The sequence below is a fragment of the Suricata suricatta genome, chromosome 14 (assembly GCF_006229205.1).
Source record: "Suricata suricatta isolate VVHF042 chromosome 14, meerkat_22Aug2017_6uvM2_HiC, whole genome shotgun sequence".
In the NCBI taxonomy this organism is placed as follows: Eukaryota; Metazoa; Chordata; class Mammalia; order Carnivora; family Herpestidae; genus Suricata; species Suricata suricatta.
This window is the reverse complement of record NC_043713.1, coordinates 81,114,980-81,129,519: the sequence shown is the minus strand read 5'-3', so window position 1 is coordinate 81,129,519 and position 14,540 is coordinate 81,114,980. Positions and strand designations below refer to the sequence as shown.

The following is a 14,540-nucleotide window of genomic DNA, read 5'->3' as shown; positions in this document are numbered from 1 at the left end:
CTTGGTGTTGAAATAAGACCTGAACTCTGAACAGGAAGCAGGCAGTTAGATTGTTTATTGAGGTGTTAGGGCAGTCTTGGACAGGGGATTTAGTTGAGGGGTCATCTGAATAGAAGGAGGCTTACAGGGACCCTCAAGTGATTCTGCTTAAGCAGGCCCCCTTCAATCAGGACCTCCTTCCTGGAGGTGGCATTTCGAGTAAATAAGTATCTTTCAATCCTAAAAAAGAACAGCCACAGTAATGAAATGCAGCCAAATTAGAGCTGGCCTTCAGGGATGTCCCTGGAAGTCAGGTGCACCAGCAGAATGTGGGGGGAGGGGACTGCATTTACTTTGAACTCTGACTCCCTCTTCCTCCCATCACCCCTACGAAATATTTTTCTTTGAAAATGTTTCCATCTTCACACTTACAAACTAGACTCCACCAGGCATTTATTAACACTAATTCCTCCCATTTGTTTCAGAAGAAATTGCATCTATAAATTTCTTCAGGTCGTCCCAGCAATCCCTGGAGAGACCTTGCCTTTATTTAACCAAGGAAACAGTGGGGCAGCAGGAGGTCTGGCACCTGCCAAAGTCAACAGCAAATTAGGGGAAGAGCCATTGTAGGGCCCAAGGATTCCTGGTGTGAACTGCTCCTGACTGCACCCAGCCGCCCCCATTTGAGCACTCTCTCCCTCTCTCTTGCTTTCAGCCTCCCAGTTGCTAAATGGCATCAATTCCTTTCCAGCAAGTCCTGAAAATCCATCTCCTCTCTCTCGTATCCATTGTCCCCACTCACCCCTCCCTACCTGGCAGGAGGCAGAAGTTGGGGTATCTGCTCTCCCAGCACCCCCAGACTCATTCTCCTGCCAGTGTGGCTTTCCAAAGTTGTCCAAAGCAAGTGCCCTCCTCTGCTTGAAGAGTTTTCTCTGGTCCCAACTGCTTTTTGCTTTAATCTCATGGCTCTCTGACCCCAGTTCCAATGAGTTCATAATATACTGCCAGGTGGCCAGCCCCTCACCATCACGGCCTGGGGTTTCCCCCCTCCACACTTTGCCTGTGCGTCTTCCTCCTCAGGCGCCTTCCCCCAGATGCCAGCACCCATGCTCTGTTGGCTGCAGCTTTCTACAGTGCACTTCCCATACGCCACCCGTGCTTTTGTGTGCCTGTCGTCTTCTGCCACTGAGCCGCATGGGGCCCCTAGAACCCCACCCAGCATACGACAGGCCCTCACTAAGTGGCTCCTTCTCTACCTGGATTGTATATACCTGTCACCATCTTAGCACTGTATACCAGTGAGTTTTTCCAGAGCTTTTTTTTTAACAGAAGTTGGGGAGGGGCAGAGAAAGAGAGGGAGAGATAATCCCAAGCAGCCTCCGTGCTGCCACTGCAGAGCCTGACACTGGTCTCAATCTCATGAACCATGAAATTATGACCTAAGCCAAAGCCAAGTGTCAGATGCTTAACAGACTGAGCCCCTTTCCAGAGTTTTCTAAGGTTTCCACAGACCTTCCTACACCTAGTACACCCCCCACTTCAAAAGAGAGGCTGCTCAGAGAAATGAATTTGAGAATGATGGCACAGACTTCAGAGGAGATGTCATGATTTGGGGAAGAGAGTTTCAGGCTCAAGGCCCAGCTTTGCTTTTGCCTGACTGTGATGAGTGACATCATTCTTTGAGCCTTGTTTTCCCCATCTGCAGGAGACCAGATGAACCGAGACATGAAAAATGACAGCACATAGTAAGCACCTAGTTCCTGTGGTGTGATCAGTTGTCACCACTATGGCCACCAGCAAGTGCCACATAGTAGGTGCTCCATAAACCCTTGACTGACTGAATGAATGATTACTTGATGTGATTCCCCTTTCTAACAGGGGAGGGCGGAGCACAAAGAGCGGCTGCCTGGCCGTCGCCCCGCCACTCCAGCTGCGTTGGCCCTAAGAAAGGGGTGCTTGGGGTCCCTGGCTTCTCACCTGATCCCCGCCAGAGTGAAGACTGCTTTATTTTCCTGGTGCCGTGAGGTTTTCCATTCTGAGAACTCCGGAATATAAAGCAGCAATCAAGGGCAGAAGGAAGTGATCGGATGTGGCTCCCGGTTCGTGGCGAGATAATTAGGTATTTGATTGGCATCCTCTCTTAAGGACAGCCACCTCCAGGTCCTGCCTGCTGCAAGAGCAGGCTTGTTTTCCTGCCTGAGGTTTAGGAGTGGGGGTGGGGCCCTGAAGGTGGAGCAGGGCACTGAGTGCTGGGCAACGGCAGCAGGGAGGCAGCTGGGGCCCAGATTTGGCCACCCCGTCTTTCATTTGTTCATTTATTTATACATTCATTTATTCAGCAAATATTGAGCACCTACAATGAGCTGAGCATTGGGGCTACATCGGTGGCCCAAACAGACAAAGATCATGTCCTTCTGGAGCTGACATTGGAGTGGGGCAGGCATTAGAAACAGGCAATAAACAAATAGAGAAGTGGTAACATAAACGTGTTGATAACAAGTGGCATGGAAAAAAATAAGCAGAGAGAGGAACAGGTGAAGTGAGAAGGAAGTGCTTGCAATCTTGAATAGAATAATGAGACAGGTGAGAAGGTGATATAAGAGTCTAGACCAGAGGAGGCAAAGAAAAGACCCATGTGGAATTCTGAAAAAATATATATATCATTTGGGGCAGAAAGAACAGCCAGTGCAAAGGCCCTGTGGCAGGAATGTGCTTGATGTGTTCAAGAGCCAGCGAGGACCCCATGTGGCTGGAGGCGAGTGAGCAAAGCAGAAACAGAAGGAAGTGAGGCTGAGATGGATCACATGGAGCCATGATGTTATGGTGAGCACTTTGGTCTTGGCTCTGAGTCAGTGGGAGCAATGGAAAAGTTTTCAGCAGAGGAGGGCCAGGATATGACTTAGATTTAACAACATTCCTGTGGCTGCTGGATGGGGCAGGGACTGAAGGTGACAACAGGGAGCCCAATGAGGAGGCTTCTGTGGTCACCCAGGCAGGCAGTGAGTGTCCTGGACCAGGGTGACAGCAGTAGAGAGGATGAGAAATGGTTAGATGAAGCTGATAGGATTTGCTGATGAGAACAATGTCCCCACCCCAGCCCTGGGCCTCATCCCAATACCAGGGCATGGAAAGTTGCCACTCCCTTGGGGCCTTGGGGCTGGCATTGGCTCCAGCCCAACCAACACCCTAGGCCACTGAGCACCCAACCCTTCCAGGCATTTCTTGCAGCCTGGACCCCCTGCCAACCACAGGCCTTTCATACTGCCTGCCACCACCAAGGAGTGGATGCCAGACTCCATTTAACAGTGTAAAACCTAGATGCACAGAGAGGCCAATGGCCTGCCCAAAGCTCACAGAGCCAGTAAACTAGAATGTCTGAACTTGAACCCACTCTGCCTGCCAAATGTCAGATGTTGGCCTGCCTCCAACTAAAAGCCAATCGCCGCCAGAGCTCTGAGGGCTGCTAGGAGGGCCTGATGGACTGCAGTCATAATTGTCTGTGCTCCCTATATGACCCATTGCTCCATGCGGGCAGGATCTGGGTCTGGCTTGTTCTAGGCAATGTTGTAGGTGTTTAAGTAATAGTTGAATGAATGAGTACAAATGGATGGATGCATGGATGGACGAACAGATGGACACACTGATTAGGCCCAGCCAGACTCCTGGTCTTCAGGCCACCTGAGTCCTTATCGGGGACAAACAGGTCAGAGAAAGTTTGCTCTCTCAGTATCCAGAGGAAAGAATTCAAAAAGACATAAGTTCAGGTTCCCATGATGCCACTTCCCAGCCATGTGACCTTGGATGAGTGGCTTTGTCTCTTCTCAGGTACTATGTGTAAAATGGCACCTTGCATCATAGACCATTCATTTGCTCTCCCAACAGATGTTTCTAGAGAATCCACTGTGTGCTAGGCACCATTGGGAGAATTAAATGAAGTTTTGTATGCCAATTAGCATGGACCTCGTATATGTATAGTAAGCCGTCTATGGGGCAGTTATTATATTATTGTTATCACTGCACTGGGACTTTGCTAAGGAGTGTTGGCAGCCTCACCCACACACCCGGGCCTCGAGGTTTGGCCACGTTCCCCTTAATGGGCTCTTTGACCTGAATATGAACTGTCTGCCACCCCCAGCCCAGCTGATGGAATGCAGTAAAGCTAGCTTGGCTGGAACTGTTTCTCTTAGGCACCACCCCTTGCCCCAGCCTCGGATAATTGGCCCGATACATCTTGGCATCTGAAATTTACATACGGTGCAGGGAGTGATGGATGGCTCTGGTAACCGGGCTGTCTCTCAGCTGCGGCTCGGTTATCCATCTCGGTGGACTGCAGAGCCATCCGTCTTGTCTCCTTGCTCATGGCAGGCCGGCATGTGCCCTCCATCCCAGGTCATCCCACAGCCCCCTCCCGGAGCTGGCCTCTGGGGCCCCTCTGAAGGCCCCACAGCATCCCCTGAAACCTTTGTACTCAACCTGAGACTCTGATGGTCAAGCTCTAAATAGCTCCATGGACCAGAGAGGCAGAATGAGACCTTTGATGCGCACAAAGAGGGTCCCACCTTGCTTCTACCACAAAGGACGTCTCATTCATTCATTCACAGTCATTCATTTACAAATGTTTACTGAGTGCCTACTATGCACCTGGCACTAGGCTTGAACCCCTGGCTACAGCTGTGAACAACACAGGCAGTCCCCAGCCTAGGGGACTGACATTCCATTGGAGAATGTGAGCACTGAATAGCCTAGATATTGTGCCAAGCTCTTTACCCATGTGCAATCTGTTTCTCAAAGGATCTTTATAATAACCCTATGGGCCCAAGTTTCTATCCCCATTTTACAGACACAGAAACTAAGTTTGTCATTTGTCCAAGGTCACACTAGTGAAGTGTCAGAGCCAGATTTGGATGTAGGTCTGTGGTCTCTAAACCATGTCATTATTTCCCAGATAGACCAGCCTCTTTCAGAGCTGCTTCTGACATAGCATTCTTTCAGTCACTTATTCATTTGACCAGCAGACATTTCTAGAGTGCCTACGATGTATCAGGAACTGTTCTAGGCAGTAAATATATAATAAGAAAGAAAGGACCAAAATCTCTCTTGTTTTCATGATCACAAATAAAGTAAGTGAAATACACACTGTGTTTGGTAGTGATACATTTTAAGGAGAATAAAACTAAAGACAGGAAGAGGGAGGCCAGTTAGGAGGTTATTGCAACAATCCCATTCCTTCTGCCCGAGATTCTGTCTGACACACTCATCCTTCTGGACCCAGGTCAGATGCTCCCATCTTGGTGACCCATCCCCCAGTCATAGGAAGTCCCTTGTTCTCTGGGTTCCCATTGTATTTTATTCATACTTCTCATATTGTTCTTAGGCGCACGGTGTTGGGATTGACCTGTCCTCTCCCCCACCCTGTGAACTCTTCAAGGACAGGGACTGCATTGACTGGTTTCTGTTTCCCAGTACCTGGCACTGTACCTGGCAGAGAACTGTGGCTCAGTAATTAGTTGGCTGGATGATTGGATGGGGTAGATGCATGATTAATTAGATGGATTTTGGATGGATAAGTGGGTAAATGGATGAGTGATTGGATGGATGTGGGGTAAAGGGTTTCCGTCTGAGGTAACACCTACTGGGCCCCTGACCAAGTTGAGAACCACACAGTGATATCATTAGAAGAGGTACATAAAACTCCACCTCTCCATTGCCCTATTAGTTTTCATACCCCCTCAGAGGCAATACAGGATGTATAAGGGTTTCACTCTTCCAAGCTTACACTGTAGGTGATGTCCCAACATGATGGTCTTTGTCCCCATTTACCAGAACTATTTACACTCTAGTTTGTCCACTTAGGTTTCTGAGCTCTTAAAGGATACAGGCCATATCTGAATCATTGTTGCCCTTCCCCTTATCCAGTGCCTAGCACACTGGAGATCATGGATGGATGACAGACACGTGAGTGGATGGATGAGGGTCCAACATCTCTAATTGGATCTCCCTACAGTAAAGAGAAAGCAGAGTTCCATGTGTGTTTTGAAGGTAGTTGGTGAGTGTATTACAGATCATGACCACCGCTCATCCTGGTTTTCCAGGCCTGTCCTGGAATCTCAACCACCACTTCAGCCATATATCCTTGTAAGAGATAAAGTACATAAAGAACTTCATACCCTCCGTAAGTATTAGCATAGGTATACTGATAGGAACTCATAAATGTTAGCTATGAGCTCTTGTTTTCTGTAAGGAACTTCTGTGTAAGATTTCATTTGAAGACAAGGTCTAGGGCTTTAAAAAATAAAATCTGATAATGTTTTATCATATATTTTCTGATAGGGAAAATATCAGAAATGATCAGCAGAGGTACAGTGGAGATGCCTGGACTTGGAAGTAGAGATCCATGGAGCCCTCCTGGAAGAGGGGGCATTTAGGCTGAGACAAAATGATGCGTAAGATCAGCACAAAGAACGAGATCATCTGGGCTGAGAGAATGAAGTCTCTGGAGCTGTAGAGTTGGGAAGTCCTGGTGCATTTGGATTCCTGCAAGGAATTCAGTCTGGCTGGTGAGGAAAGGAGAGCAGAGGATGGGAGGGACTGAGAGGGACCCAGTGGCACCTGCGGTCCTCAGTCCTCACTTCCTTAATCCCTGATCCCCAACAAGGACTGCTTTCTTTTTAGAAGGTCTCTTTTTGGAGTTGGTTTTAGGGGAACATGTCTGAGTGTAGGGGTGCCTTTGGAGCTGCAGAGTGTGCACGTATGATGAGGGAACTGACATGTGTATCCACAACTCAGGTGGTGTCTTATGTGTCTCCCCTATGTGAACTTAGCATCTAGTCCAGAGCTGTGTGTGTAGTTGACACTTGAGGATCACATGTTAAATTTCAAAGCCAAGTATTCTTGTAAGATTCCCCTTCCCTCCTGCTTGAGGAACACAGTTTAACTGAGAACGTTCAACCTGCCTCCCTGTGGTAACCAACAGTTTTCCTTCCCCCCCACCACTACCCTTCTCCTGAGGAAATGCAACCTCTTAAGCAGCTGTGTGACTTGGGCCAGTAGTCTAGGCTGTGTGTCAGTTTCCTCATCCTTAAAATGGCAGAATTGGGGGCACGTGGGGGGCTCAGTCAGTTAAGCATCTGACTCTTGGCTTTGGCTCAGGTCATGATTTCATGGTTTGTGAGTTCAAGCCCCATGTGGGGCTCTGCGCTGACAGCGCAGAGCCTGCTTAGGATTCTCCCTCTCCTCTTCTCTCTGCCCCTCCCCTGCCTGCTTTCTGTCTCTCTCTCAAAATAAAAAAACTTCAAAAAAATGTAAATGGCAGAATCAGATTCAATGAATTCTTGCTAAAGTGTGAGACATATGCTTACTGATGGACATGAGATCATTTTTAAGCAGTAAGTAGACCTGACGTTAGAAGGACCAACTCATGTCAGGAAGAATAGTTATTCCTTCTCTTAACAAGAAGAAGGTCAGCCTGGTCTACACTACTTTTAACACCTCTCTAATATTTGGTAGCCCCCTTTTATAACAAAGACAAATAACAATGATTTGTTTTCATTGTAGTTTATTTCAGTGGCTATGACCTAGGATTCTCTAGTGATAAAAAAATTTCCTTTTCAGATGCACTTACTCAAGTTAAAAAGAAGAAGAGGGAGTCATTATAAAAGTCAAGAACAGGCACATTTTATCTATGATGCTAGGATCAGAATAATGGCCATCTTTAGGCTGTACTCAAAAGGAGGAGGCACAAAGGATCCTTCTAAGGTGCTAGGAAAATGAACATTCTGTATCTTGCTCTGGGCAATGGTTGCAAGGCATAAAAATTCAGTCTTAAAATTGAACTTAAAGCTATACATACCTCAATCAAAAAGAAAAATAGTCACTTTGAAGGTAAATATTAAATAAATAGCAATTCATGTGGAATATCCATGTGGCAAAATGCATGCTGGAGGGGTGTGCATGATTGAAGTTTGCACAGTGATGGACTAGACAACCTCGAAGTTTCCTTCTGTTCCCTACATTCCAAGACTTTGGGTGCTTTGGAAGTCCAAGTCTCAAGTTGGTCCAGCACACTGCAGGGCAGACCTCTGAGACCTAGGGGTCCTCTCAGGCAGTGGACACAGTGGGCCCTGGGGAAGCAGCAAGGGCATAGTTCCACCTTCCCCAGGAGAGCCCTTCCTCCCCACTCCAGCTTCCTCCCACTGCGCCTGGTCCTGGGTGCAGCTCAGTCCCCACTTCCTTTTTCTCTGCACATTGGCCCGAGCCTCAGCTGCATCCATCATCTGCTTCAAGCTCATTAAAATTATTTCTTTTTAGTTGCAAATGGGCTGTTTATGATGATCATTATTTGAATGGTCTGCGCCGGGCTCCGGGCTGTCTGTCTGCTGCTGATGGCAGGTTAATCAGATGAGTCTCCTCCCGGCCTGGGCCTGGTCCAAAGTCTGGGGCTGTGTTAATCATGGCTCCCCTAGGGCTGTGGGCTGGGGGTCGGCGGGGAGAGGAACCGAGTTCTGCTTGATCATCAGAGGAGAGGCCCTGCTAGCTGTGTGTGTGTGTGTGTGTGTGTGTGTGCAGTGGCTCAGACACTCATTTCTAAAATTTCACCTTTAGACCAGTGCTGGCTTATGTTTACGAGAGTTTTCCCCATCCCTTCAAAATAAACATAGTGCTGTGAGCTTTTATTTTAGGTGTATTTATTTTAAAAGACTCTTGTTGATTCTGTTTTTGGCCCTCTTGCTTTGTTAATGTTCAAATATCCCATCTTCTAGGGTGAAAGGGAGTGGTTTTTAATGTTTTTCTTTGATGCAGTAAAACTTGGCCATACTCTGATGGTCCTTTTTTGGGGGTGGGGAGGGGGAAGGGTGATATTTTTATTGACCTGTGAAATTCAGAACTCTTAGAGTCACTGATCTAGTGGGATGTTTTCTGAGCTCTCAATTTATATAAAAAGCAGAATAATATCAGCCAACATGTATTGGACACTTGGTACTGTGCTTGATGGTTTATATAATGATAGCATTTAAAACAAGCTCCCTGAACATCCCCCAACCAGTGGGGAAATGGAGCAGAAGCCCTAAGAAGTATCAGGCACTACAATTTTGCTTTTATTATCCACCAAGGGGATAATCCACACCTGAACTATTAGAATTAACTGTTATTTATTTCTTAGTCCCGGCTTCAATCGCCTAACAGATACATTAATGTGCTTGTTACATGAGACGATGTATGTAAGGAGCTAGGTATGGTGCCTGACACATGTAAGCAGCCAATGAATGGTAGTTATGATTATTATTTACTATTATTGCTACTGATGATGTTGTTAGTGAGCTTACCAAAGACATGTGGCAAGAATTCAGGGTTGAAGGATTAGCATGGATGGAAGTAGGCAAAGTTGAGAAGAACATGGATATTGTTTGCTCTTATAGGGCTCAACAGGAAAGACACCATAACATCTGGGCCTGGAGGGGTTGCCGATGTTCCTTGTCCTGGTTTTGCTTCTGCTGTGTCTGCAGTAGAGAGATTTACACACACGAGCCGCCTGGGAGGTTCTGGTGAAGGGCCCCAGTGCAGTCACACAGCATAATTATCTGGTAGCCCATATCAAGTCTTTGGATTTATCCGACTGTGCAGTTTCTTCTCAGAGCCTAGATTTGACATTTTAACTGAGGAGTCCAAGTCCAGCACCAACCAGGTATATTGGTTGTTGTGGGGTGGGGAGGAACAGTGTCCCAGAGATTAGAACATTGTGTCAGGTACATGCTAATCCAAAGTTAAATGATGTCAACACAAGTCACAGCTCTGTGTATCCTACAGCAATGTAAAAACCCCATCTTTATGGCTCAGTCAGTTGAGCGTCTGACTTCAGCTCAAGTCATGAACTTGTGGTTTGTGAGTTCCAGCCCCACATCAGGCTCTGTGCTGACAGCTCAGAGCCTGGAGCCTGCTTTGGATTCTGTGTGTTCCCTTCTCTCTGTTCCTCCCCTGATCACACTCTGTCTCTCGCTGTCTCTCGCTGTCTCTCTTTCACTCTCTGTCTCTCTCTCTCTCTCTCAAAAATAAAGAATAAAAAAAAAACCTTAAAAATATCCCATCTTTGTCTTCAAGACAGATGAGAAAACCTAAAGAAAACTGTGAGCAGTCTATCCACCTGGCTGCAGCACCTGGTTGGATTTTTTCTGTATTTGACCAGTCCTTTTCCTACAAGCACAGGCCTCTACCCAGTCACTCAATATTTGTTTGTGGTCAGTTGTGTTTTCTTTATTGGAAACTATGATTATTTTAAAATAATTATAAATCATAAGTCTCTGTTTTTCTTCTGCCCCTTTGGTATACTGTCAGAAACTGTTTCTGTTTCTGTCTCTTCCTCACCTGGCTCAAAATTCCATGCAGCGTTTGTACTGGAGGCCCCCATGCCTTCAAGTTAATGTACCTAGTGTTGTGCATTGAATTGACTTCAGCACCTTGGAGAGTACCACATTTCGGAGTCCCTTGCCCCTCTATTTTAATCACTGCTTTTATGCCTTGACCTTCTCTCTTCTAGTCCCATGGTTCTCCAACAAGGTTAGACATTTCTCCAGAAATACAAATTCCCTTGCCAATTTCTCCCTAAGGCACCATAGGCAGAGACAGTTATGCTGGGCTTGGGGTAGACTCTCCAGCCTCCAGTGGGTATGAGGTTTATGGTGCTATGGTGAACTGCTATAGAGCAGATTTACCGACTCAGACATGATATAAGACAATTACCATGCATTTCGTCTCTTACAGAGAAAAGGATTTGCAGCGGGTTAATAGTACTTTTATTTCATTATCTAATGGTAAAAGTGTTTCATTGTGTGTGCAAGATGAATGCATATTAGCGATGACAAATGGGGTCTTTCAACACGGTGCCGGGCCTCATCATACATATGTTAGATTAAAGAGTTCACCCTAGAAATACACTCTTGCATCTGCGTGTGTGTTTTTAATAAATCTGATTGCAGAAATTTATTGCATCACCGGATTTAGGAAATTATGGGGCTTGATTGCTGCAAATATAATCGGGTGATATATACAGAAATGCTCCTCGAGTTATGATCCAGGAGAAAATCCCGTCTCGGGATGGCGCAGGAAAGCAGCGGACCACATAAACAGAGCATTTCTTGAATTATGCAAATGAAATCCATGACAACTCATGGTGAATTGTACTCCCCTTGTGAAACTGCCACCGTTAAAGTGAAGAAAGCGGAGAGAGAGGTGATCAAATATACATGTACGACCAGCAGACACTGTCTGTGATGTGTGTAAGCTGGCATGCCCCCCCATCCCTCACTCTCTTTCTTTCCCTCACTGGTACATCCTGTGAAAACCTGGTCTGGCGCCTTCATTGCACATAAGCAGGCAAGGCACCGTCCAATCCATTTCTTCTGAATCCAGGAGTCTTCGGTGAAATATTTCTTATACTTGAAGTGAACCTTAACTGATTTACGGCAGGATACACAAAAGGTCAGCTTGCTTCTTATTGGCACCCTCATTTTTCCAAAATCTACTGAAATTAAAAAGCCATCTATATCTTAAAAGGCGTATTTATGAACCCTTAAGTGTAAGTAAGTCATAGTTGGAACAGTTCCCACCTCTGATATATGAAAGCTGTCGACAGCACTTTCTTACACTATAATATGCCCATACAATATGCCGCACTTTACTATTTTGACATGGTTTGGAGATGTTTTCTACAGTTACTGACAAGCTTATGCCATCACTCCTTTGGAAATTTAAGAGGTGGGGCAGGGGGGTGGGGGAGAGGTAAAAAAATTAGCTCCACCCAACTTTATGGGAGATTATTGATCTTCCGATAAGCAAAAAAAGCTGCCCTGGATTTTTTTTCAGTTGCATCCCCAGTTTTGTAAATTATTCATTTGTGCCAGTAGTCAATATCCTGTCTTTTCTCAGCTTTGTAAGTTAAGAAAACTTGTTCAGAATGCTGTTTTGTATGATGATTTAAAAGGAAGAAGAGGGGGAAAAATTTTTTTCTTTTCTCTCTCTCTCTTTTTTTTGTATTTTTTTATTGTTTCAGAAGGAGCTTAATTCCGTCGCTTCTGAGCTGTCTGCACGGCAGGAGGAGAGTGAACATTCTCATAAACATTTAATTGAACTCCGCCGGGAATTTAAGAAAAATGTACCTGAGGTACAGTATATTTGCCATTATAGAATTAACTCAGTAGGAATGCAGATTTTTCTCTGTTCAAACTGTATTTTGGAAACTGTAGACATAAGTGACTAACAAGAAAAGAAGCTAATTAGCCGCAAAGAGAAATTACAGCCCCCAACCTTTGGGTGTTTCTTGGTATAGTGGTGCTCAGCAGTGCTATCTAAAGTGAGGGCAGGATGCTTCTCCATTGAAGTCATTCTTTCTGAGGACTCTCTAAAGCATCCATGTCCCCCCGACATTTATATCTAGTCAAACGCCTGGCCGTGACAACAAAGACTGTTCATCTGTGGTTCTTGATTTTATTTTGCTTTTCCATGGGTGTCTGGGAGAGACGGCTGCAGGCTTCCCCACCCTCTCTGGGCCTTCCCTCCATGTCTCTGAAACTACCTCCCACTGACGTAAACAGGCCTCATTCTTCCCTTGCACCTCTTGCCTTGTAGCTCCACCCATCTGCTCTGTCTTTCCCAGCTGCCTTGAGGTGGTCCAGTTAATGACCAGTCCCCTTCCCCTACCCGCGTACCGTAAGGGACCCCCAAGGGAAGAGACTAGAATGGACATGTTTTTGTTCTTTACAGGGGCGAATGTGTTAATTCTTATACTTTTCCTGTCAGGCCCCCTGTTGCTACTCAGATTTAAAAAATAATAATAAAAGATGGAATAAACACGATAGGAAAAATAAAAGCTTTTGATTTCGTATGTCATCAAGAATGTGACACATCAGAGCCACTGTGGGAAACAGAGACCCTGACTGCCCCCAAAGATAGTTGTGCTTCTCTGTGTCAGCAGAGGTTAATAGTTGACCTCTCTGTCCTAACCTACTTAGGTGGCCTGGATCTTGGAGGAGGGTGGGGCACCATCTGGCAATTCTGGAAGTATCAGGCCTGGAGATATTGATTCCACTGTGCCTGTTGGATCACCGAAGGGTCCTGTTGCCACCTTGCTGATGGATGGGGGGGCCATGGAGAGATGGAGAAGAGGCAGGTCTACCCAGGAATCAGGCTAATTGAGCACAGAGGGGTCAGGTCTTCCAGCCATGAAATCTTCCTCACACAAGTCTTAAGTATGTTTGGTTCTTCAAGGCAAGAGGAGGAAGTAAGCTATAGGTAGAACTTGCCCATGGAGCGATTAGGGGAGGAATCCTAGGTTCCTAGGATTTGAGAGCTGAGGGAAGGTATGCCAGGAGAAGGGGCCGGAATCTCAGATCCAAGTATCTCCCATGTTGGGGCTTCACGAGGGCCAAGTCAAGTCCCTGGTGTGACTCCTGGAGCTAAGAAGGCATAGGTGATGCTGAGCATCCTTTGCTTCCCTCTGGGAACAGAGAATGGCTTGTTATTTAAGCTGATTTTCTGCTTAGAAAGAGGGTATCAGAAGCTTCACGTCTTGCTCTCCATTCTGTGGGATACAGATATGAAATGGCCCTAGATCTTGCCAGCCCGACATGCCTTCTCTCTGGTCAGCACAGACCCTCTGTCTCTTCTTCCTCCCCAGGCTACATGGGAGCTCCCAGGTGAGGAGAGAAATCCAGGCCAGGTTTTAAGCCTCTGAGTTCAGCTTACATAATTTTAATACTGCATAATTATGCAATTATGTAATTAGGAGGAATAAGTTTCCATTCCTATTATAGTCGTGCCTCTGAAAATTCTCATTTTTGGAACTAGTCTCTCCTGATGGGGAGAGTCATGCCAAGGCTTTATTTAAGAACATCATCTGGCTGGTGCCCAACTCACCTCCCGCTTGTGCCTATGCTTAGCTGCCCCCCTCAGGGGGTGAAGCATACAAGACAGGGGGCTTCTAGAAATGGTCACATTGGCCCAAGGTTGGCCCTCAGAATTGAATCCCCTAAACTCTCTCAAGTGTGCCAACAGCTTATTTGGGTTGTCTGTTGACCTGCATTCGGATTACAGCTGAGCCACTCGCTCACGGTGGGACTTGAGCAAGCCAGCCAGCCCCTCCCAGGGCCTTGGTCTCCCCTTCTGGAAATTCAGTGGACTGGAGAGATGGTTTCTGAGGCCCCTTCCAGCACTAATGTTTCCTGAACCTGGACCAGAGGGTTCCTACTAATATGTTTTATTTAAGACTTCTATAAAGTCTTCCAAGTTTTACAATAAGTTACCAACATTTAGCATCTCAGAAGATTTCACCCAAAACCCCAAATCTCCAGTATCTTGAGATCCTTTAGCAGATCTGGTCACGCAGATGCTACATGCCCACATGGCGATCACCAGCTGGAGCTGAGCAGCTGCACCCCATCACATCACGCTTGCCAAGGTTTGCCGCAGGACCTCCCAGCCTGCCTCCCTCATGTCCACTTCCCCCCGGCCGCTTTGGATATTTGAATTCACAACCTGGAACCTAGGTTTTCATGCATTTCTTTTTCCATGGC

At 46.4% G+C, this 14,540-nt stretch overlaps 1 protein-coding gene across 3 annotated transcripts in view; it reads left to right on the top strand.

Moving 5' to 3' along the window:
• Positions 1-14,540, top strand: part of CUX2 (cut like homeobox 2) — a 273,824-nt gene that overhangs the window by 163,161 nt on the left and 96,123 nt on the right. For all 3 annotated transcript variants that reach the window (XM_029922230.1, XM_029922231.1, XM_029922229.1), the window contains one exon: positions 12,023-12,133. Coding sequence is in view for 1 of the 3 variants with exons in the window: in XM_029922229.1 (XP_029778089.1) it covers positions 12,023-12,133 (111 nt within the window). In the remaining 2 variants the exon portion in view is untranslated. The remainder of the gene's footprint in view (positions 1-12,022; positions 12,134-14,540) is intronic.